The sequence below is a fragment of the Bemisia tabaci genome, chromosome 5 (genome assembly GCF_918797505.1).
Source record: "Bemisia tabaci chromosome 5, PGI_BMITA_v3".
NCBI classification, from domain to species: domain Eukaryota; kingdom Metazoa; phylum Arthropoda; class Insecta; order Hemiptera; family Aleyrodidae; genus Bemisia; species Bemisia tabaci.
This window is the reverse complement of record NC_092797.1, coordinates 48,090,063-48,114,826: the sequence shown is the minus strand read 5'-3', so window position 1 is coordinate 48,114,826 and position 24,764 is coordinate 48,090,063. Positions and strand designations below refer to the sequence as shown.

At 41.2% G+C, this 24,764-nt stretch overlaps 1 protein-coding gene across 2 annotated transcripts in view; it reads left to right on the top strand.

Annotated features, from left to right (window-relative positions):
- LOC109030941 (monocarboxylate transporter 2) overlaps positions 1-24,764 on the top strand; it is a 650,400-nt gene that overhangs the window by 60,044 nt on the left and 565,592 nt on the right. For both annotated transcript variants that reach the window (XM_072300844.1, XM_019042218.2), the window contains one exon: positions 6,508-7,022. In XM_072300844.1, the coding sequence (XP_072156945.1) occupies positions 6,512-7,022 (511 nt within the window). In that variant the 5' untranslated portion in view covers positions 6,508-6,511. The remainder of the gene's footprint in view (positions 1-6,507; positions 7,023-24,764) is intronic.

Here is a 24,764-nt window from a genome sequence, read left to right as displayed (position 1 = left end):
CCTGTTTGTCTAGCCTCTAAATTATTATATAAATATGACAAATAACATATGATGGCGATGAGAGAGGGTTAATTCTCCGGGGATGAAAGGCAGCTCTGTGCCCATCTCTTGGGCGGTCGTCCGGGTTGTCTTTAGCTATGAGGTCATTATATTGATATTCGAATTGCCTAGCTGATAGCCTCTCGTGAATCTAACTGCATCGATGAAAATCTGAAAAGTTCAAAGAAAAATATTCATGGCTTTCCCTGAAATAAAATATTTTCCCAGATGAAATTTGGAAAAAATCGGATGCTCATACTGCGTTCTTACTTAGCACGGCAGTGTTCGACCCTCTACATCGAAACTCCTCGCTGAGTTGTGAAATCCATACCGACAAGGCGAAGACCGAAGAAGTGGCTTGAGTAGTTCAACGGACCATACCCGGGAGACCCCACCGTGCCACGCTTTTATTGTGCGAGGGCCGTCGGATTTCACGGGATATAAGGTTACCTATCCCTCAAAACACCACCGGTGGTGGCTCCAATTTCTAATTGTATTGACAAATTGGTTTCTTGCAAAGCTGCTAACGCCCCCTGTTCTACGTGGCACTTCAAGACGAACAACCGTTGCCAAGACTAAGCCTAATTTCCTTCTTCGCAACCCCAGCCTGTACTTCCGAGCTAAGGAAAAACGTCGTATGAACATACCATAGGTTTTTACATCTTGATTTCATTAACCAGTCATACACACGTATGCACTGATTACTCAACGTAAAAGCGAAAGAACTAAGGTGGACCACGGTACCACCGCGGTTATGCACTATCGCGGTGGATGTCATACACCGGTGCACAATCGAACGTGTCAATGGGGACAGTTGGACAAAATGTGTAAACTTTCAAAGCTTACTTCCGGTTATACAAAACTTAAGGTTTTAAAAGTGATTTCATTGGATTTATTGTAAAATTTTCTCTAAGAGACACCCTTTAAAATTCAAAATTTAATGAAATACAAATGAATAATTGCAGTTTTAGTAAAAAACATTACGTCCAACCTCTCCCATTGATTCAATCTACTGTGCAGCGCCGTGTTTTTCGATAGGCGATACCTCCGTCATATTATAGACGTAGACATTTAACGTTTGGCGTGGTAATTTTTGCTAATGTATGAGCTTTAACCATCAAAACAAATTGATGTTACTAGCGCAACTGACTTATTGATAAGGTGCCTTTTTTTCTCTGGAAAAAATTCTTCGCTGCATTCGTGCTTTTTTCTGCGAGGAGATCGAGAACGGAAGCCATGTTCACATACAACATTCCTCTGGTGACATATTAAGGTGCAATGCCGTTTCTCAATTCCCCATCGCGTTTCGCTCATAACGCGCAAAGATCCTAATATCGTCAGGAGCGGTGGCATCGCGGTAAATGACACTTAAGCCTCGCTTTCGGACAGATGTTATTTTTCTCGGTGAAATAAAACGATGCGAGCGTGTCAACGCTTTTGTTATTAAAATTTCGCTCACCCGTCGCAGCGACCTCGAAAACGAGTGAAAATGAAACCAAAACACGCTACCTCGGCTCGCGGCTGCACAGGTAATTTCGGCATAATGGCTATAGTTTCAATTAAAGTGAAGAATGCGCTTTATCGCTACCCCTCTCCACTCCAACTGCAAGTGTTTTTTTCTCCAAACGGCACTGCGAAACAGAGCAATGGGCGCTCTAATTAAATTTCAGGATTCAGTTCCCCATGGCAGTGCGCTTTACCTACCTCTCGTTTTTATATGAATGGATGAGTGTGCCTCACAATGGTATGTTGAATTAGGCGATACGTCAAGGCGGTAAAGTTATTATGGAGTCCAAGAGAAGTGAGCAACATTAAAATACATACGACCATGACGCATATTACTGCATTTTGACGGTAAAAATCCCAAACCGCTCATCTCGTTTGCGGTGTTTCAAAATCTCCGCGTCTGTTTTATTTTTTTCGAAGTGGCTATTCGTCGGTACGGTACCGACGGATAAATGGCTATTCGTCGGTACCGTACCGATGAATAAATAGCTATTCGTCGGTACCGTACCGATGAATAAATAGCTATTCGTCGGTACCGTACCGATGAATAAATAGCTATTCGTCGGTACCGTACCGATGAATAAATAGCTATTCGTCGGTACCGTACTTTGATTTTAGTACGTGAATTATATTAAATATATGATTTCTCAATAATATTTTGGTGGAAGTTAAGAGCTAAAAATTGGGTGAAAGATGGAAAAAAGACCCAACACGAGTTGTAAAGAAATATTCTCCAAATTTAATTAATGTATTTAATACTCTCACATAATACTGAAATGTACTACTCTGTCAAATAAATAATCATAATACTGAAATGCACTTCACTGCCAAATGAATCATCATAATACTGAAATGTACTACTCTGTCAAAAGAATCATCAAGAACGCTTCTTTTTTCGGGTGGTGGGGCCTTTAGTTTCATTTGCAGGTGTTTCTTCATCGAGTGAGAGGATACAAAAAGCATAGAAACCTCGCCGTCACTGTCTAACTCATAGTTAACGTCACCTCCCTTTTCTTCTACTTCTTCCAAAAAATTTGAAAGCATTAAAGCGTGATAAGGTGCCTCAGGGCTACACGGTTTATCGGCACTTAGTATCTCCGTGTGATTACAACAGAGCACCATAGATGGCGTTTGCTTGTCCATTCGGACCAATAAGGCTTGACAACACATTTTTATTAATTAATGTCGCCGATGCGGTACCGACGAATAGCCATTTATTATACATCGGTACGGTACCGACGAATAGCCATTTATTCATCGGTACGGTACCGACGAATAGCCATTTATCCGTCGGTACCGTACCGACGAATAGCCTCATCCTATTTTTTTTACAGGAGAACAAATTGACATTACTCCTTAGGTATTCTCAGAGTTTGCTTTGCACAGAGAGGGATAATCACGGAAGTTTTTATGAATTGACTCAGAGTAGTTCTCCATTTCAATATTAAATTGTGACAAGAGGTCTGCAACGTCGCAAATCGATGTATGTGGTTTGGGAGTTTCAGCATTGATTTGTTAAATGATTCTAATTTATCATTAAAAGTGCAAACATTTAGCGAGTCCCCTCAGGATGGGAAGTAAATGGGTATTCAAATTACATATTCACATAAATGAAGGAACTTTCAAATCGCTGTTACGTTTTCCGACTTTGTTTAATGTGTAGTTTCTTAATATTAAACTACGCAAAAATATGCACACTATCCTGTATAAATAAAATTGCACAAAGAACTTTAATGACAACTATCATACGTATCATACGAATAGGTAATAGTCTGTGAAAAGGACTATCAACATCAATAAAGTCAGTTGAAGTGATACGACTATATCAACGCCGGTGTAGTGCGGAGTATCATGCAAGATTGAAGGCGTTTTTAATGCCTCGGATGGAGCTGGCACGATTGAGTAGTTGAGCGCTAGCGTTGGGCTCTCTACAGCTTACATACGCGGCGAATTTCTTCTCGAACAGATCATTTTACCATCAATATTAGCAATAACGATGTGAATTTTTGATATTATTTTAATTTTAGGATAGTAAGGCTGTAAATAAAAACAACACCCACTTTAAAATAGCGCGTGTTCAATGTTTGTTTTGTTAAATGGTATATGTTTGAGGATTTGTAAGCTGAATCTAATTCTGTTAGACTTGAGATTCGAATCATTTCTAGATCACCCAAGAGCCAAAGTATAAGAAATTGAATACCGCGAGTTTTTTCATCCAAATTTCACGTAAAACACGATAAACAATAAAAATTTCCAAAGCACAATTCCGAATTCAAATTAGAAGTATGAATTTAGTATGTTCTAATTTTTTTGTGTTGCGCCTCCTGCATTCTACTGAACCGAGGTCCATTTGAATCAAAGTGGGCACTGAATAAACTTCAATGTGCCTACCCTATGCGAGCAGGAAGTTTAAAACTTACCGTTCAGTGCTTTTTTTGTAAAAAGACAAACGCTGATTACTCACTTGTGAGTCAGTATTTGACTCTTCGAGCATGTCTAACATAGCCTGCATAAAATTTTGATGAGGAAATAAATCTCTTGATTCTTACCCTATCTAAATAAGTGATCCACTCTGAAAGTACAAAGCCATCCTATGAAGAAACGCTGTATGAACATTCGAATACTGCCGAATTTCTTCAGATTAATTATTGATTTGTGAGAAAAGTCGTGAATAATTAATCTTGAACTTTTGGAAAACTGTTTTAAAAAAATTAAACGTAAAATTATCCGGAAGTGCCAAAGAAAAAACTTCAACAGTTTCCATAAAAGTTCATATTTAATCAAAGGGAACTGGGCAACGAACGAAATCTCTTACGGGGTTCTTCCTTAGCGCTGCAGTAACTTTTATAGTAACATAAAAATGCACCGGAACATTGACTTCCACGCCCTACTTTGTAAACAGCGGTTACAACTGAAATCCAAATGATCGACTCGAAGCCACGCAATCCAACCGACATCGGATGTCCCGCGACAGCAATAATATTTTCCGGAGGACGCTTGGCGGAATTTTATTTTCCTGCGCTCCGCACGTAGCATTTACGGCGTAAATTCATATCTATATCGCGGTCGTAGTCGAGTCCTAGACGGACTGATCACATTCCTCCCGCATGAGAAAGCGACAAGCGGAACGCGATAGTGCACGTAAGTCTTGCTACGTGGTGTATAAAATTTGCCCTCCATTCCACTACACTTCGCGGGTCGAATTGAGTGTCAGGCGGCTATTCAGAAATGAATAATCCGTTTTAAAAATTTCCCTTTGGAAAGTAAATAAATAAATAAATAGATAAATAGATAGATAAATAAATAAATAAATAGATAAATAAATAAATAAATAGATAAATAAATAAATAAATAAATAAATAAATAAGTAAGTAAGTAAGTAAGAAAAAAATCCTAAATAGAAGGAGATAATGCATTCCGACAAGTAAATTCGGCGTATGGAAAATGATCCTGGCCCATGTTTTAAGTTCCGAGGAAGAACCCAAAACGTTAGTATTTTTGTATTAAAAATGTATTGTCTAGCTCTATCGATTTTTATTTTCTAATCCACGTTTTTTCCTGATATCAGCATTTTTGCAACGCACCGGAAAAAAACACATTGGATCTAGAGTCCAGACTCTTGAAAACATTGACAAGAAAAAATCTCTTGATTCAATCGGATTTTTGCTTGAATGAAAATGAAATCCGCTTAAATTAAGAGGCTTAAGCTAGATTCTGATTGAGTCAAGAGTACTTTTTCATTTCGATGCTTTTAAGAGTCTGGACAAAATGTCATGTGTCTTTATCCAATGTGTTTTTTTCCAGTGCGGACCATGAGACAAGGTACAAATTTAAGCATTCTAATACATGTTTCTTATCCAGAATGTCATGTAAAACACGATCCTTGCATCAAAAATTACTGAAATTAACCCCTGACTGAGATATGAACGTTTTAATTTTACATTAGTTACGGGAAATTTGAATTGCCCGGTCACAAGAAACACAATACTCTACGTGAGTCAAATCGCGCACTACAACGGTTTCAGCAGTCTTCTCAATCAAACATGATTCCTTTCCCACCCTTCATAGTTTGCTATAGCTGAGCCAAAGCGTTAAGTGCCACAATTGAAGCGTTGGGTGCAGAAATGGCAAACTCGGAATGGAAATGGAAACTCGAGGCATTTCTTGGTTGCGGTGTTTCAGAATTTCCACCGCTAATTTTTCTTTTATAGAGGAATCTCTAGAGTGAATTTCCTGAAATTTTCAGTTTTTAGCATTGTAAAATCGTAAAGAAAATTCAGTGAAAGTTTTAACGAATCCCATTTGCTTTAAATATGATGGATGAACCGTTAACGGAGATCCTGAGAGATCACAATCATGAAATGCTCTTCCTGCACCCAGCGCTTCAATTGGACGTATTTCTATCGAACAGAACCATGTGCAGGTGAGAAATATGGGGTATGCTCTAGAAAGCTGCATAAGAAATAATGTAAAAGGGGGAGCGATTCCTTTTAAGGAATTGGAAAAGCGGGATTTTAAATTCAGCAAACAGAACTATATGCCAACTGAATGCGGAACTCATGAGCCGCGGGCATGGCAAGAGAGCGTTGTGGACAGGGCTCATGTGTTAATGACCACTGCGAATAGCCGCGACGACGGCATCCATCTCCGTCGACGTCACTGGCGCTTTATTATTCCCATTCATTCTTACGACCAGATAACTGACGAGCACACCCCATACTTCTCACCAGCACATAAATCTGTTTGATAGAAATACGTCCAATTCGAGGGGAATATACCTGACACTTCTTTTTTTCTGTTGAAGGGTAGAGAGGTCTAGGACCACTCCTCCCCCCATAGAGCGCCTACTTTTTGGGCGCCCATCGATGTCCAGCCTAATGTGCAAGAAATGCATATTCGGCCCTGCGGTCGCTGATTTTTTTAGTGTCGCTAAACGTAATCATCCCGTTGTTTGTGTTGCAGGGTCATGTGCGTGAAGAATGGGCGGGTGGTGTGCTGCGCGTACGAATTGGAGCTAGAGAGCTGTTTGGGCGGCGGCGGCGGGGGCGGCGGGGGCTCGGGCGGAGAGGAGGGGGCGGGCGACCGGGAGATGATCCTCGGGCGGAGCAACACGTGGCCGGTGGTCGTCAAGCTGGTCAGCGGGGACGCCCAGCCGCGCTCCCAGCTGGAGTGCGCCCACTGCGCCGCCGTCGCCGCCGCCGCCGAGGCCGCCGCGGCCGCCCGCGAGCGCCAGCAGCACGCCCCAGAGTCCGAGACGCCCCTCCTGGGCATCAGCTCGGACACCCACCCGGGCCTCGCCTTGGACCCCCGCAAGACGGCCACCCTCAACCGGCACTACTACCCCGAGGGTGGTTGGGGCTATGTAGTCGTCGCTTCCGCCGTCCTCGTCCACCTCCTCAACCACGGACTCCAGCTCTCCTTCGGCGTCCTCCTCCAGCCAACGGCCGCCAGGTTCAAGCACTCCGCCGTTGATGCAGGTCAGTCAAAGCTCATCAGTATCCTATTTGGACGTATTTCTATCAAACGGACCTAAACGCCATAGGGTGAGGAAGGTACACGGAAAAAACGAGTTTAGGGCTGGTACCTGCGCCGAAGGTCCCAGCCCTAACCGGGTAGGTAAAATTGCTTCACCTCCACCGCCATAAAAGCAGGCCCGGCGCGCGTAGAGCCCAAATCTACCTGCTCCAGGGTTCAGCCCTACCTGGTAAGAGCTAGACCCTGTCCAGGTAGGGCTGGGCCTTACCCGCGCAGGGCCTGCCCCTGTAGCGGTGGAGGTGAAGCAATTCTAGGGCCCAGCCTTAATCTCGTTTTTTCAGTGTAGAGGGGAGCTTGGACTGGCGACGGAACCAGGCGTCGGGCTCATTCCGTCCTATACTCGCAATGCTTTTCCATGGCGCTTAGGTCCGTTTGACAGAACGCGCTATCTGGGATTCTAAATTCCTCAAAAGGAACTCAAATTGGCGCTCAGTTCCGTTTGATAGAAATAGTCCATTTCATTAGCCTGAGGCACACGATCAAACGAAATTATCAAACTAGAGAGGTCACTGCGCCGTAGGTTTCCACGTGCCAATCAGGAATCTTTATGCCATGAAATTAGGTACGACAGTGCAGCGATTTGTAATTTGATGGCATAGAGATCTCTGATTGGTATTAGCGGAACCAGATAGAACTCTCACAAACTGATTCTAGTAGACGCACGAGTCGCACAGACAGTAAGTTGGAATTTTTAGCCAACGTGAGTTAAAATTCAGAAAACTGGAACCCTGATGACTTTGATGACATCGCCACATTGATGGCTTCATTTAATCGTGTGATCCAGGCAAATCACTTGAAGGATTCGTCCAAACATTACATTCATGGAGTACATTAGAGTCGCCATGTATACTGGAGCGACCATGAGGTCACATTTTGCAGCTGTTTTGATTTGAGCCCCTTGCGGGAATGCCGACCGTATACGCAGGTTCCTTGTGAGGTGTTCGGGTAAAAAATGCATTTCATAAAAACGGAGAGATCCGTAAATTTTTTAATTTTTACTATAATTAATCATTAAGTTTGAGTTTAAAAACGAGAGCAAAGCAACGCTTCTTTAATCAAGAAAACCGACTTTCAGTCAAATCCGCACGGATTTGAACTCAGGGAAACCAATTTTGTCGACAAAAAATCACGCTTTTAGTCAAAATAATATCTCAATAAATATTTTTTCCTAATGATGATCGATGGCAAGGAGATAAAAACCGCGGTTATTTGAACCTCCGAATCCACCATAAGCATTGTAAGAGCAACGATTCTTTTTTTCTATATGAATGCGAAAACAAATCAAATTTAGTTTGAAAAGGAAAATATTTTCACAGCTAAAGCAACCACCGTCTCGAATTTCCACAGCAATGTCGACGTATTTAAGCTGTTCTTCCGCTCAAATCCCTCGTTGTTGAAGACTGAATTTCGCGGGTACGGACGCTGAAATCGCTCGCAAATGTCGTGAGCCTAACAGCTTCCTTTGATCGGCATAATGTTTCCATTCCAATCGAGCTCTCTCGGTGAGACAGTTCGCTAAGCGAGGAGAGACCGCTTAGAATAAAGCCAAAATGAAGAGCATTAATGGAGAGGTAGTCAAGAGGGCCTCATCTGAATGCCATGTCACGGCAAGAATGGTTTTCAGAGATCCCTGGAATTGTCGCTCCCATAAATTAAAGTCTCTATTGATTGCTCAAGGTTCGAACTTCGGAAAAGACACGCTCGATGGAAAATGAATATAATCGACACGGTTGCCGATAGCCGATTAAGAATACAATTTTTCCAAATATCATTCTCGATCGTTCAAGAAGGCATGTTAAAAACTGTTGCTAAAACAAAAAGTATAGTTCCCAGGTTAGGAAATGACTCAAAAATTAGAATAATTACGTCCCGAAAGTCTGAAATTCACCTCCAACTTCACTATTTGCAACTTAGGGTTGCCTTGATACTTCAAACTTCAAAGCTCACTGGAAAGACTATTTAATCAAAATGTCCATGAAAATTACTTTATTGCCTGATATTTCCGAAGTAGATTTTTCTGATAATTTAAATAGCGGAATTTTGAATAAAAAAAAAAAAAAAAAAAAAAAAAAAAAAACTGCTTCCCACTTCATCCGTTTTCACATGTCTACGATCTGTGGCAATTTAGAGAAATCGAAATGAGAAAACGCAGATTTTCCTGAGAAACTCTTTACCACGGCAGTGTTTCATTGAGTTATAAAATAACACTTACTGCGGTACTTTTCTTTTGCTTCCTTCCTTTTTTTGGTTTTTTTTTCTGTTGTACACAAGAAAATATTAATTTGTGTTTACAAGGGCTATACAAACTATGATGGATCGTTTCTGATTGTTATGAAATCGTGTGGTCTTATTACACTCCTCGCGCCAAGTACCTTTTTCCTTGCCGTATAGCAGTTTATTCTTCTACAGCACCGCCGTTACTTTTTAGTTCATCGATCCAATTTTTCCGGGCACAAAACCAAGGCCCGCAAGCTCGAATGATGAGGTGGAAGTCATTGAATTCGTATCGAAGGAATGAGGTACCATCTTGAACGATTTTACCCTACATGGTAGTCAAATTTAAATTTTTCACTGTATTCATTCGGAAGCTTCTACGACAGTAAAGGAAAGAATTTGACAACAACGGAGCACGCTGTACAATGTTCTTTTCGCCTCCTCGAAATCTACATTAATTGACTCGACGAATCAAAACGTGTTTGCGAATACTCGTGAGAGCTCCTCACTATCATAACGCACCGAGGTTCAAAGGATCTCCTAGATTATAGGGGCACGTTGCTCCCGCTTTTCCCCGTCTCTTCCCACGACAAAATGTGTTGCACAAATACAATCTCCTCGACGCGTCCAACTAAAACCGATGCTGACAAGGGGAAGGCTGAGAATCTTCAATGAGGGCTCCACGCAGAGCAGCTGCGTTTTCAAACTGCGAGGCAAAAACGCCACATCGAGCATCATTATTTTCACATTTTTTTTCTGTTTCTTTAATCAATGTGCAGGGGCGGACTGGGTACAAAATCGTTGGTTGGGCGAAGCTAGCGCAGGGGTTTCAGGGGGGTCCGGGGGGCCTCCCCCGGAAAATTTTCTAAAAAGAGCCCCACCTAGATCAAATTTTAGGCGGTCTTAGCTTAAAAGATGTGAACAATTTGAGTGTTCAAAAAAGATGTACTTCACGTATTTACTTTACTTTTTCCTGAAACTGAAGAAATATTTTCTCTATCCTTCATAGTATTTTATATTCAGCGGGGCCTGGGTGCTCTTCCGGATTTCGAGGCCCCTTACACTCATTGCAGTTCAAGACTGGGGCTTGAGTGAATTTTTTTATATTTTTTTAAGCCCTCGTGGGGGCCCCAGATAGCTTTCTGGAGAATTGATAGTTGGGGATCCCCAACCGCCCACCCGGGCCAGTCCGCCCCTGTCAATGTGCTATAAATTGTGCAGCAAGAAAAACCAGAGATCAGTTGAGTCGAACTCAGACACAAGTTGAGATGGGTGTAGATTTCTTGGCTCGAGAATTGGAAATGAAAGGGCTTTGTCAAAGTGAAATGGCTCTTGATCTAGAAGGATACCCTAGGTAGGTTCAAGAGGCACTAGGTTTCTCAGGCGACACCTTAAAGACATTATAGAGCGGAGATTGCGAGTTCACGCCTCGCGCCTTCAAATTTGCAGATGCAATACGGATATCCATCGAGCACGAATAGTTGTATCTCTGCGCCGTCGTCACCGCGCATTCTTGCGTCTCTCCTTTTTGAAATTTTAGGAAAGTTAAGGTTGCGTTTTCTCAAAATATACAAGTACGTATGTGTTCAAATCAATGCTCCTTTTGAAGAAAGAAAGAAAAAAGTTTAAAGGTCTCTCAAGTCTCTCAAAGGGCGCACGTCCAACTATCTCTTCTGGAAACATAACATGTGGCGGATGAAGAGGGGGTAGTAAAGCTCTTGTATGCCACCAAAAAGGTGAAACTGTGACACAAAAAAGTATTTCTTACTTTAAAAAACGTAGAAATAAAAAGATAATACCTCAATTATAAAAATCAATGTATTTAAATGCGGGTCAATTTCACCCGATGCAGAAATTTTCGTATAAAAAAAGTCCTGGGCATCTGAGGGTTAAAACATGCGCGCGGCCCTAAAAACAACTATTCTGGAAAAAAAACAGGGTTTGAATCTTTTCGGAGCAGGGAAGTTTTCAAAGCAAGACATCTGAGGGGCTTAGAGGACAAGGCGCACAAGTGCCGTTCTTGAGATTTCAAGAAATACACGTCTAAAGTTTGAAAATTGCATGAAGCCTTAAGGCGGAAAGGAAGTTCGAACTCACTTTTTTATGCTTAAAAATTGAATTTTCTCGATGAATATTTCCCAGAATATGAATTTAAATTAGTTTTAGTAGAAATAATTGACATCCCATTTTTTTTTCAAAAATTGCGCTTATCCCACTTGTCCTCCAAACCCGTCATCTAATCAGAGATGGCCCACACTACCTTGCTAAAGAAAAGTGCCGTATGAATATTCGAGAGTTGCCAAATGTCCTTCGATGAAATTTTTATTTTTCAGAAAAGCTATGAGCATTTTTACTGTAGGTGAAATTGTGAACTAAATCATCTGAAAACAACGGAAGAGAAATGTTTACAAATCCCGAGAATTCGTGATTTACCAGAGGGAATTTAGCAACGCCTCAGGGTTTATACGGCGTTTTTCCTCAGCACGGCAGCATAGGCACGACGATTTCCAGGTTTCTGGAAGATTCACTGCAGAACAGGATGCACAAAAGAAGACAAAAAACCGGCCATCGGTGCTGATGGTGATTCTCTTTAATGCCTATTCAAATATCCGGCTCGATGAGGGTTCCAGAAGTTTTTCCCGGCGTCGAGAGAGCTTTCATCAAGGCTGAGTCATTTGAGGGAGCTTCTGCGTCATTAACTCGGGAAGGAGATACCTGAGGGAACAGCCACTCGATGGAGGTGCTCGAACAAGAGGCGCGTAACTCCTGCTAAGATTCTCCGGGCACTTACGCGGTTTTTGTATAGGAGGACGCGGCGCAGGCGGGAGATGGGGACATCACTCGGCTGGCGCGATTTTTGGTTCCATTAAGGAGGACGCGGATCCACCGCTGGGCGCTAACTCGGGAGGCGAGAAAGCACAAAAGAAGATGAATTACGCGTGTGGATTCTCGCCGAAACGCCCAGATTAGATTGTTCTAAGCCTCCGCTTGTTGTCGAATGTCACGAGGAATTCTGACGTATCGGCATGATCTTTTGACTATATTTTGAAACCAGGATCACTATTTCTGAGAAGTTGAATGCATTTACCTTGACTACCCGTTTAATTTACTCATGATGTTTATAATATGATCATTTTGAAGCTGTTACTTGGTCTATCATCTGCTGCCTGATTGTTGAAACTTTAGTTGGCTTTGTCGGCAAGATACAAGACGTAGCCCTATCTGCGCCGTGTAATATATCAATTTTCGATTCTTGTTTTGACGACATATATTTCAAGAACCAGGCTGCAGATATACTTAATCCTTACGACACTAGTCATGCTCACAAACACAGTATGATAGAATTACCTTAAAAATACATAGATACAAAAAAACGAAAATACTATTTTTTTTTTTTTTACGAGAATATAACTTCAACCAAGATACATAGACGACATAAATACTGTCCAATTCGATCGAAATCGATGATGTTACAAGGGCGGTGCTTCTGTTAAAGGTAGTAACTTTGTAAACATTTTTTGGTATTTCTGTATTTTCAGAATAATTTTATCATTTTGTGTTCATGGCGTGCGACTAGTGTCGTGAAGAATAAGTATACTTGAAGATAGAGCAAGGAAAATTCTCCAAAATGGTCATCGTATACACATCATAACCAACTCAAATATCAAGTAGTCAAGGTAAACCCATTCAGTTTTGCAGCAAAATGTTCCCCGATTAAGGAAAAATTCAATTATTAACCACTATTTTTGCTTCGTAACAGAAACAACGCAAGTGTCATTAATTTTCTCCCGGACATAGGTGGTTTTATGTTGAGCCATAAATAAAAATGTAGGCCGGAGGAAAGTGGAAGAGGAAATCGAAGGAAGTGCTTTCCGTAGTTCTTAAATGCTGCCTCTATGTTCATCTGATGCCACGAATAACAAGTGCCTTCAATTGACCGGATAGGCAAAATAACCTGCCCAGAAGTTAAAATAGTTATCTCCTCGACTCCTGAATCGTAACGCTTACTTTCGTGCAGTAAATAGATGTAATATCGTGATCCTTGCGAGTGTACTCTGCTTTGAGTAGTTGATTTCAAATGTGTTACGACGTTTGAAAATTTTACGAAATAACTAATGGTATATAAATTTGCGACTGACACGACGATGTCATAGGTCATACGTTACCTCTAAAATTAACTCTCAAGTTCAATGGGAAGTTCATGAAGCTGAGATTGTGTGAGCATCTCCGTCAACCGTGTGATAGAGGGTCCGAGTCCAATATCGATGGTGAAACTACACGGATTCGTGCAAAAAAAGCATAAATAAGAAAATATCAATTAAGTAAGAATTGCTCAATTAAAGACAGATCGTACGTATGGTACGAACTTTTAAACTAGTGGCGAGGCATGAATGATCGATTCTCAATATTTCTCCATTTGAGGCTATGTTCAAGAATTTACTTTTAATTGATGTCTGTTGCGAACACCCTGTTTATCGATCATTTCCCATAGGTTTAAACAGCAGATCAATCGATACATCCAAAACACGCCACGCCACACAATGGATCAAGTCAATTAGAGAGGTCGGACATGAAATTTTGACTTAAAATACAAAGGTAATGTAGGTGTGTATCGTGTAATGTATGTATGTTAATGTTTATTTTGTCACATTTTATATTTTACAAGATGCTTTTGGCAGAAAATTTCACGTGGAAACCAATAGAACCACTTTTAGAACTTCAAAGTTTTGTGTAAACGAAGTTTCAAGCGTTTAAATTTTTCACTATTTTGTCCGACCTCTCCTATTGACTCGATCCACTGTGCGCCACTAATAGGCGTCATGTATAGACGAGCCAATCAAATGTTTTTTTTATTTATTTTTTTCCATACATGCAGATTAAATTCTCTTGTTCGTCCCTGTACGCCCATTTTTCAGTAAGTGAAGAGAATGACCCTCTTGCATCACCCTCGAACGAATCGCCGGTTGATTTCAGCGCGTATCGCAGCCTTGCCTTTGCAGTGCGATCTCGAGCATGTTTTCTCGCGAAGGGTCGCGGTCAATAAAAGCCGGATCCTGGGTGCCTTCGTCATTAGCCTTAAGCAAAAGGGCACGACGACGGCGACCGTTATGCAAATGACATCATCGGCTTAAAAAATTAGCATCAGTGTCTGGAGCCCCGCTGGGGCCGCCGGGGTGGGGCGGGGGTGCACGTTAGGCGGGACGGTCGGAGCAAGCAAGCTGTTGTTGTGGGGGAATTAACAGTTAACACGATTCCTCGCGGGTGCAAAAGTTAACCTGGAACAGTGTAAATTCACGTCAATATGGCGTTAGGCGTTATTAATCCCAGTCCCAGCGGCTCCGGCCCCGGGGCCCCCGAGTGCGGCGGGAAATGCAATTTGCCCCTGCCGGAGCAGGTTTGCCAGACCAGGCTGGAAAAATAACAAAAGGTGTAACTGACGAGGTATCTAATGCCAAAACGACTGATGTTCTGTCTTTGATACATTGCGCATTCTACGTTGGAAGCCGTGCGCCGAAAGTCAATTTCGGTAAGGGAGGGGAGCAGCTAAGCTTGCCGTACCGTATTCCGCGAGGGTAAAATAAGGAGGTCAAATTTAATTTTGCGTAGGTCGCTCATTTGAATATTTTTCAATGAAAATAATTTTTTCAGTTATTTTTCAGCATTTTCTCTGTTATTTTCTGAAAAATTGGGGAGGAGAAGACAGTCTTAGCCAGATTCAAGTAATTCAAAAGGGGTAAGAGGTAATCTCAAGGATGTCTTACATGGGATAAGAGGGTGTTTAAAAGCCTTACGTGATACTTGCGTCGCCCCTCATAACATAAGTGCCGTGGCTTTTGAACAAATTCTGCCATTCGATCTAAGATTTTTCCAAAAAATTTTAATTTCTCATTATTTTGATATCTTTCATCTCAATCAACTTCACTGCATTCCGCAATAAAAAAAATTTTCCGGTGTTTCATATTTTTGATCGAAAACAGTAAGGAAAATTTTAAATTTTTAAGAGATCATAGAGAATACACTCACTCTTTTGACACCCGGAAGACAGATCCTATTTTTCTGTCAGGAAAATTAAATTTAACCGATGATGATGCAACGCACAATGGAGTAAAGCTGTTTATGAGTTTATCCACCTATTAATCAAGAGATAAGCACATCAATTTTGTCTACTTTTTGGATGAATATTTTAGATACTTAAAGAAACACATTGCAAAAATTTACAAACCAAAAATTGGTCGATCTTTCCCCATTAATATAAATGAGATAGGCGCGATCTATATTTCAACGTCACAAACCCGAGGGTTATGAGTTTATAGTGCAGGATTTATTTATTTGCAACCCATGACGGGAAAACATAATTTTAGTCCACAGAAGCGAGTTATATGGAGGAGCAATTTTTGTCTGAATCAAAAAAGGAATTGTGTCATTAACGGAATATTGTCTATTCTTCTGGTCCATGGTCAGTGGGACTGACTCGCTTCTTTGTTGCGCATTTAATTGAAATTTACGTTAGGAAATTGAAACCGGCTCCACCATTGTAGACCAGTAAAGTAGCAAAGGAAATAATGCGTTATACACTCATTTTCTCCGCATAATCTGTCACAAATTTTTGTTTCACATCGCTAGTTGTAAGAACGTTTTACAGATCCAGGGATGTTCCTATAGAAATTTTGAAACATGTCGAGATGAAGAATGCGATTTTGTGAAGGATAAATGAAGATGAGAATAAACACGAACTTCTTGGTAAAAATTACGAAATTATTTATTGTAACTCTCTATGCAACTCTTATCTGAACCATCACGATACGATAAATGACAAAATGTGAGGTTGTCTTGAAATGAAATGTTAAGGTTGGAGGAAACATAGACGCCTAAAAACGCCATAAGTGTAACGCATAACGCGTAACGCATAAGGCGCGGAGCGGTCAGAGCTCGCAGCAGTCTAACAACACGATCTTGTGCAGAAATAAAAGGGAGTCAAAGGAAAAGAAAGAAAATGAAGGTATTAATATCAATATATACTTTGACTGTGACTCTACTTCTGTTGACGTTATTTTATTTCAAAGTGAAAGGTTGTATTCATCCGTAACGAACTCTTGAAAAAAGAACCAGAAGATCTTGCAGAGTTCATTCATAGGAAAAGTGTGAGAGAACCGCAAAACTTCTGTTGCAATAGTGCAACTTCGAAATTCGAGAATGAGCTCCCGTCCAATAAATTTTTATGTTTCACCCGTGAGCTCGGGCGAAACGTTTCCTCCCCCTCTCATGGTTTTCCGTTTTGATAGCCTCCAGCGACGAAGGAAGATTATAGTTTATGAGGCATCAAAATTTTGCCCACAAGTTGCTAGTATCCTAACTTTTTTCCTAAATTTTTGGGCTTACGCCCTATTGAGATTAACACTGGAAAAAAAAATCGCTTGGATCTAGAGTCCAGACTCTCAATAACATTGACAAGAAAAAATACTCTTGATTCCAACGGATTTTTCCTTGAATCGAAGAGCCAAGCCTCCTGATTTAAGCGGATTTCCTTTCGATTCGAGCAAAAATCCCATTGAATCAAGAGTATTGTTCCTTGTCAATGTCTTTAATAGTCTGCAAGCTACTTTTTTACCAGTGAGCTTATAACTGTAGTTCCTAATTTCAAAATGTAGTTCGATTGCGGACTGTTCCGCCGCGAAGTGGCAATCGTGGCGGGTTTCAGGATTCGTCGCACTGTGCCAAATCCGCGCTGTAAATTACCGTTTCACATGTTACATCATTTCTCATCTACATCTTTCGCCGGCTTAATTTGCCGCCCCTTCCAGCCCCCGGTCGGCAACCCGCAACGCGGTGTTTTCCAGCCGACACTCCTCCTCATAATAGCTACACTCAGTACTCCCCATGCCGCGTATGTGAGCGCGCGGTTACCGCGGATCGCGCTAACGACCCGGATATTGTTCCCGCGTTTGCTTCTCAAATTAAGGCTCCGCAAGTCAAGACTTTTCCTCTCGGAGCACGAAGAAAAATCTTCGGTCACAGGGAGTAAAGTTCGGTGAACCTTCGATGCCTTTTCACCGTGGAGAATTTGTCTTGGAGCGGACTTTTTCTGAGGGGTGGAGAGGGGCACCTCGTCAAGGTGATCTAAAAGGGGGGAGTGAGTACGGAAGGACACCGCACTGAGAGGGGTCTGAAGGACTTAAAGCAATACACTGGAAAAAAAATCTCAGTGTATTTACTACGGAAAGGGTAAAATTACCAAGAATTCAGGGTTCTATTTGATCCCAGTTTTTTCTTGGTAAAATCACCATTTATGGAATTGGTAATTTTACCGAGAAATCTCGGTAAAATTATTGACTTTCTCGGTAATTTTACTGGACCCCGGTAAAAGTGCCAATATTTTTTATCGACTATGGTAGAATTACTATTTACAATTTTGGGTAAGTTTACTAGTCTGTCTTGGTGAAATTACCAATAATTGGTAAAAAAGCGGGATGGTAAAGGTCCCAACGGACCTTGATAAAAAGCCGAGCATTTTTTTTCAGTGTACGGAGTTTCGCTGGGCACCCCCGCAAAAAAATTTGTAGGACCTCCCCAATTTCCATCAAATTCCAAAACGAACCCCTCAACCCTTAACCCTTCTGCTCGCTCTCTTTTTCCGTCTGTCTTCTCTACTGCTCAATGTTTTTCTCTGTATACTTTAAATAGGGTAATCCTGCCCTTTTCAGGTAGAGTCCCATCTCCCCCCCTCTCTCTACTCATTAATTAGTGCCAGACAACCACTAAACCACCATCCATGAGTTTGGTGGTTTAAGATCATTAAACTCAGGTGGCCTGATCAGGTATTGAACCCAGGACCTCTTGATTATATAAAGCTAACGCTACGAAAGAAACTAATATAAAATCTTACGTGGTCCATGAGGATCTGATCTTCTACCGGAGGATTAAGTTTCCTCAATCACCCAACCCAAATAATCATTCCTATCAACCAATAGCCCCATTCATGATTTCGCAGGCTATGAACACTCTAATAAATAATATTATACTCTTCCCATGTTGAGGATATGTCGGGTTAATTGAATCGTACATATTTACCGAATATAAACGAAACTCTGTTTTTGATGAAATTAAATTAATTAGAGCCCATTTGAGTCATTTGTTGCTATATACACTCAATTAGAATAAAATAAATGAAAATACAGTCAAATTTGACCAGGAGGTTTATAGCTGCAGTTTACTCGATATCATGCCCATTATGCGAATGAAATATTATTATTTTTAAGAGTGATGGGCCTGCTAGCAGGATGAACACCGAAGAAAGTTTTGTCTTTTATCATGTGAAAATTGCCTAAGTTCATTCCATCGATTTTTGTGGAAAATTCGTCAATTCTTCGTAGAGGTAGCAACTGCGACGCAGATGTGGGATTATCATTCATCACTTGAAATCACTGTCCTCGGAAGCTTCTCCCATCAAATTGTGAAGCGGATATGCAACCCGGAAAATATTGCAGTCCCACCCGTCCGGAGTTGATTAGCATACAGGTTGCTTCAGAAGTGCGTTAAAAGTATTGTGATTTTAAAACATCCGGAAGTATGTGCTTGATTATTTGCACATTATTTTTTTAACATTTTGCGTTATTTTTTTTTTTAAAAAATTTTGAATGCATGGAAATTGTTTTTGATTTTAAAATTAGTTAACAATTATCATTATGACCGCGGACCTTGCTGATTATGTCACTTTAACTATGATCTGATGAAGCTAAACTGAAATTATGACCTTTTCTGTTGTATCTCCTTGTTTTATCGCAAGGTATCACTAACATCAGGATATACTTTTGGACCCACACTATTCAGTGGAAAAATCAATGCCGGAAACTATAGATTTTAAAATTAGAAAAAGGGCTCAAAATAATGATCGCTAATGAGATTCAGAACAAGATTGTCAGGCAGGTGCATTGAAGTACTATTTTTGAATCTTCTCACTTTGATCTACCCGCAGAATAGTGTGGTCCTGACAATATTTTATTATTTTGTTCCTTGCAGTATTTGGGCCACATATTTTGCGTTTTTTTCTTGGTTTGTTTAGTAGAATACTGAAAGGTTTTAAAATAAATGCACTTGAAACAATAAAGTAAACATGCAGACATAAATTAATTAATGAGATTTCCAAAAAAAACTTTCTACCTCACACGTTCAAATCACCAAAAAGCAAAAAGCTATACCGAAATACTCAAATTTTATATCTATGAGACAACAATTGAATCTCCGCAGAGAATTTGACAAAATACCGGATTGCTTTATCTGCCCTCAATATCAATACCTAAACCCTCTCTCTATCTATAGAAACGAGACTAAAAATTCACGGAGAACAGGATTTTCATGTCCCTCAGGATGATTGAAAATGCACTTGAAAACCTCTCGATAATTGCAGCCGTCTCGTATATGCTCAATACCGTGATAAACTTTCTGACCACTCTGTCCGCATATTTTAATCCGCGAGGATTATTCCAACCCCGAGCCTGCAAATGAAAATCACTTCCGGCCGTTGTGGATATTCCTGGAATTCGGATGAGAGGTGTCATTCTTTCGATGACATCTACAGCCCGCACCTCTGACAGAGACTCTAATTGGACCGATTATTTACGAAACCGTCGTGTTTAGGAAAACCGCCGTATAGCCATTCGGACGTTGCCAAAATTCCTGGGATAGAATATTTATTTTTAAGGAAATTTATAAATATAGCATATTTAATAATATAATTTTACTTTTTTCTTTTTATTCTACTTTTTCCGGTTAATAATTGTGTAGCGGGACACCGAAACGTCCTGCGTAATTTTGTGTTTTTTTTAGCCTTGTTTCCAATGTTTTTCGCTATTATCCTACTATTTCCGTTTTGGGCTGCCTTTGTGTGTCTTTGTTTCTAGGATAATATTTCCTTAGAATTCTCAGATTTGTCCAATAAAATTGCGTTTTCAAGGAAAATATGAGTCAAAAAGATAAACGAGATAGATTTCGTAAATCGGATAGAGTATCGCGTAAAAGCAGACGCGGATAGTACAACAACCATGTTACATTGGATTTACGATGCTTCAAACCGTTGGTCGTCACCTCAAACTCAGATGATGTCGTAAGCTTCGGGCAAATGAGATGGTTTCTTTACATTGATGAAACTTTAATCCTTATACGGATGCTCAAGCCGGGTCCAATTGTATTGAGGCATTGGGTGCAGAGAGAGCAATCCTCGGTTGTGACGTTCCAGAATTCCAGTGCTGATTTATATTCTTGATAGAAAAATATTAGGTGAATTTACTAAAATTTTAAGTTTCCAGCATTGTAAAATTACACCCATACAGAATATTCAGTAAAAGTCACAACAAATTACAGACATTTGCTTTGATCATACTGCAAACTTTGAGGCATCGCAACCAAGAGATATGAGCTTTCTGCACCCCCCCCCCAGGCCTGCTAAAAGCACGTGGCCTGCGGGTTATACGGGGCCGTTACATACGAGCTTAAGATATATTTTTACATATACATCTAAAAAAATACAGGCAGACATCAAATTGAAAAATATGAAAAAATCGAGTATCAAGGAATTTGCCTGGATAATATACCTTCAGAAATCCGAAACCTGTGGTCAAATGGTCAAGCTTGGGGAGGCATGTTGCTGGTACAAAAAGGCTTTAGGCGTGGGTCTACAAATAAATCCTGAAAAAAGAATCAGATATCAATTCGTAATAATAGATAATCGAATATTAACACAGGCGAGGAAAGGAGAGACGGTTATTGGCCACTTTTGAAAACTTTTCTCCCGAATCTGAGCGATACATCATTGGCAGCATAGAGCAGAGCATTGCGAGTTCACGCCTAGTGCCTTCAATTTTGCAGATGCAACACGGTCATCCATAAAGTACGAATAGTTGTATCTTTACGCCGTCGTCAACACGCATCCGTTCCTTTGCACAATTTCCATTTTGTGTTTGTTTTCTTCGGTCTTATTTGTAGTGTTGCTTCAAGGGATACGTGAGCAACACAGCCGATAATAGGAGATATGTATATGAACCTCTTTTTCAAATGTTTCTCCCGAATCTTAGCGACACCTTTGAGCGAAGCTTTCTGCGCTCACGCCTAATGTTATTGCGCCTTCAATTCTGCGGCTGCAACATGGACATCCATTAAGCATGAATAGTCGTATCTCTGCGCCGTCATCAGCGCGCGTTTAGGAGTCTCTGATTTCAGTATTTGGGAGAAATTGTCGTTAATACTGCTCAAAATATGCCATGATCTGCTCACATATATATCATTTAAAAAAAAAAAATGTTTAGAAGTCTCTTAAGTACCCTTAAGGGCGCATGACTAAAATTCGGTATTTTGTCGGGAAATGAGTCGTGTCAGCAAGGTCTGGGGGAATTGCATGTGAGGTGCTGGGTACAGAAAGGGCATTTCCTGGTTGCGAGGACTCAGAGTTTCCGTTAACATTTCATCCGCTATAATTAAAGTAAGTGCACGGACTTCGTTAAAACTTTTACCGAATTTTCATAATGATTTTACAATGCTGAAAACTAAATATTTCGGAAAATTTGCCGAATAGTTTCCTCTCTTAAATATAAATTGGACCGCGTTTAGCAGAAAGGAGCCAAGCCACATCAGCCATTGCCAAATTTAATGTGGCAATTAAATTTTTTACAAGAGAACGTTTGTGCGGATTCCTTCGAAAACCTTCCTTCGAAGGAATTGGCCTCGCACAATGCAGAAAATTCACTGAACTTTGGAAAAAAACCCGCTTAATCGTTCTTATGCTATGGTTACACGCTCATATTTCCATCAATTTCCGATCAAATGGTGACTGGTGCGCACCTTCTACCATCAAATTTCTGCGGCCTGCAAAAATTTGATGGTAGATGATGGAGCTGTGGGGCACATCCTTCATCTAATTTCCACACAACCGTGCTTATTTCATGCTTATTCCAATCAACACGCTGTTTTAATTAATTTTACTCATCAATCTAGATAACTCTCGACCGCCATCTTGGTCATCTTTTTGATCGGAATTTGACGGAAATTTGAGCGGGTAACCAGGCCATTATGTAAAAAATTAAATAACCCGGTTATATTTGGCAATAGCTGATGTGGCTTAGTTCCTTTCTGTTTAACGCGGTCCAATTAGCGGTCGAGATTCTGAAACACGAGACCAGAACTCTATCACAGAGCCGCACCGTTTCCCCGAGCTCGAAAAACGGAGATGGCTGCATTTCCCCGGTCCGGACAAGTGCTCCACGGCGGACGAGTTAAAATACAATATTTTTGCGTCTTGGCGAAAGTTTTTCACGCTGATGTAACGCAATCTGGGGCATGCACACGATTCCGGCTGCGGGAGTTAGCCGCGGCGAACGTCCTCTTTCCCTCTGTCGCGCGGGCTGCGTCCGTCGCAAAAAGCGGGGCCCCACGTCACAAGTCATTAGCGAAAGATTACGTGCATCAAAACTTGGGCGCAAAAAACCCGAGTCTTGGGCGAGGAGAGCGGGACCCTAATAAATTACCGCTTTGCTTGTTCATGCGATAAGGGATGGCGGGCGACGAAGGGGGATGATGCGAATGCGAGGACACAGGGCAACAATGAGTTATCACCTCCCAGAGTTTTCTGCCGGAAATGACGTCCCGGATCCCCAATTAATCCATTCTTCTTTGAGGAGCTTGTCTTGAAACCCTCCCGCTCACCCACGCCGATCCTTTGAACTTCGCCCGGAGAAAGAAGTCCCGCGCTCGCGGAAGAAAAATGGTGAGCTCGATGGTCCGAAGACAAATTATTTTATAGGTATATTGATCGGTGGTGAGGCGCGAATGATCGATTATCGATGTTTCCCGATTTGGAGCTGTGTTGAAGAATCGATTATTAAGGTGTTTTTTGTGGACACCCTGCTTATCGATCCTTTTCCATAGGTTTGAATGTCAGATCAATCGATATATCGCAAAGTATGCCGCACGTCACTGATATTGATAAGAACAAACTGTTAGATAAGAGGGAAGTAATGACGAATGGTATGCACTCGAGGTAGCTCGCTTTTATTTTTATTAAATTTTTCTTTTCGTGTGAGAAGAATTGAGGGCCTAACGCTGTTTTTGGTCTAAATTTGAGTACGACTCCTTTTTTGTGGAGTTGCTTAACTAAAGAATTGCGCAATTTTTTAAAGCAATCTATTTTCGCTAATTAGCGTTCTTAGCGTTCTTTTTTCCCTAGATTTGTGCTTAGCTCCTAGATTTTGGTGCTAACTATTAAATGAACTACATCTCGAAAGTAGGAACTATAATTTTCATCTCAGCTGAGAAACAACGTAGTTAGTTTCCCCATGCACATAGGTGTCTTATTGATGATCCAGAAATTGTAATTCCTACGTCCGAAATGAAGTTCAAACATAGTTCTCGTGGCTCATCGAGCAAGTCGAGCAGTCGAGCAGTCGAGCGGAGTGAAGGCTAATCGGTCGAACGCATCATGTAAGACGAGATCTTTCACTAGTCAGTTTAAAACTCACAAAGCTCGTAAGTCGTGCGGTTACGTGCTTTTGGAGATTCTTAGGGCTGCCTACACGGCTAATCGGTGGACCCCATCATGCGATTCGAGATTTTTCACTACTCAGTTTAAAACTCACAAAGCTCGTAAGTCGTGCGGTTACGTGCTTTTGGAGATTCTTAGGGCTGCCTACACGGCTAATCGGTGGACCGCATCATGCGATTCGAGATCTTTCACTGGTGAGTTTAAAACACACAAAGCCCGGAATCTGTTTGTTTACGAGCTTTCAGAGATTCCCGGTTGTGCAAACACGGCTAATCGGTGGATCGCATCATGCGTTTCGAGATCTTTCACTCGTGAGTTTAAAACACACAAAGCCCGGAATCTGTTTGTTTACGTGCTTTTAGAGATTCCCGGTGGTGCAAACACGGTTAATCGGTGGATCGCATCATGCGTTTCGAGATCTTTCACTCGTGAGTTTAAAACACACAAAGCCCGGAATCTGTGTGTTTACGTGCTATTAGAGATTCCCGGTGGTGCAAACACGGCTAATCGGTGGATCGCATCATGCGTTTCGAGATCTTTCACTTGTGAGTTTAAAACACACAAAGCCCGGAATCTGTGTGTTTACGTGCTTTTAGAGATTCCCAGTGGTGCAAACACGGCCTTTCCGTCGAACGCATCATGCGATTCGAGATCCTTCACTTGTGAGTTTAAAATACACAAAGCCCGGAATCTGTGTGTTTACGTGCTATAAGAGATTCCCAGTGGTGCAAACACGGCTAATCCGTCGAACGCATCATGCGATTCGAGATCTTTCACTGGTGAGTTTAAAACACACAAATCCCGGAATCTGTGTGTTTACGTGCTTTTAGAGATTCCCGGTGGTGCAAACACGGCTAATCGGTGGATCGCATCATGCGTTTCGAGATCATTCACTCGTGAGTTTAAAACACAAAAAGCCCGGAATCTGTGTGTTTACGTGCTA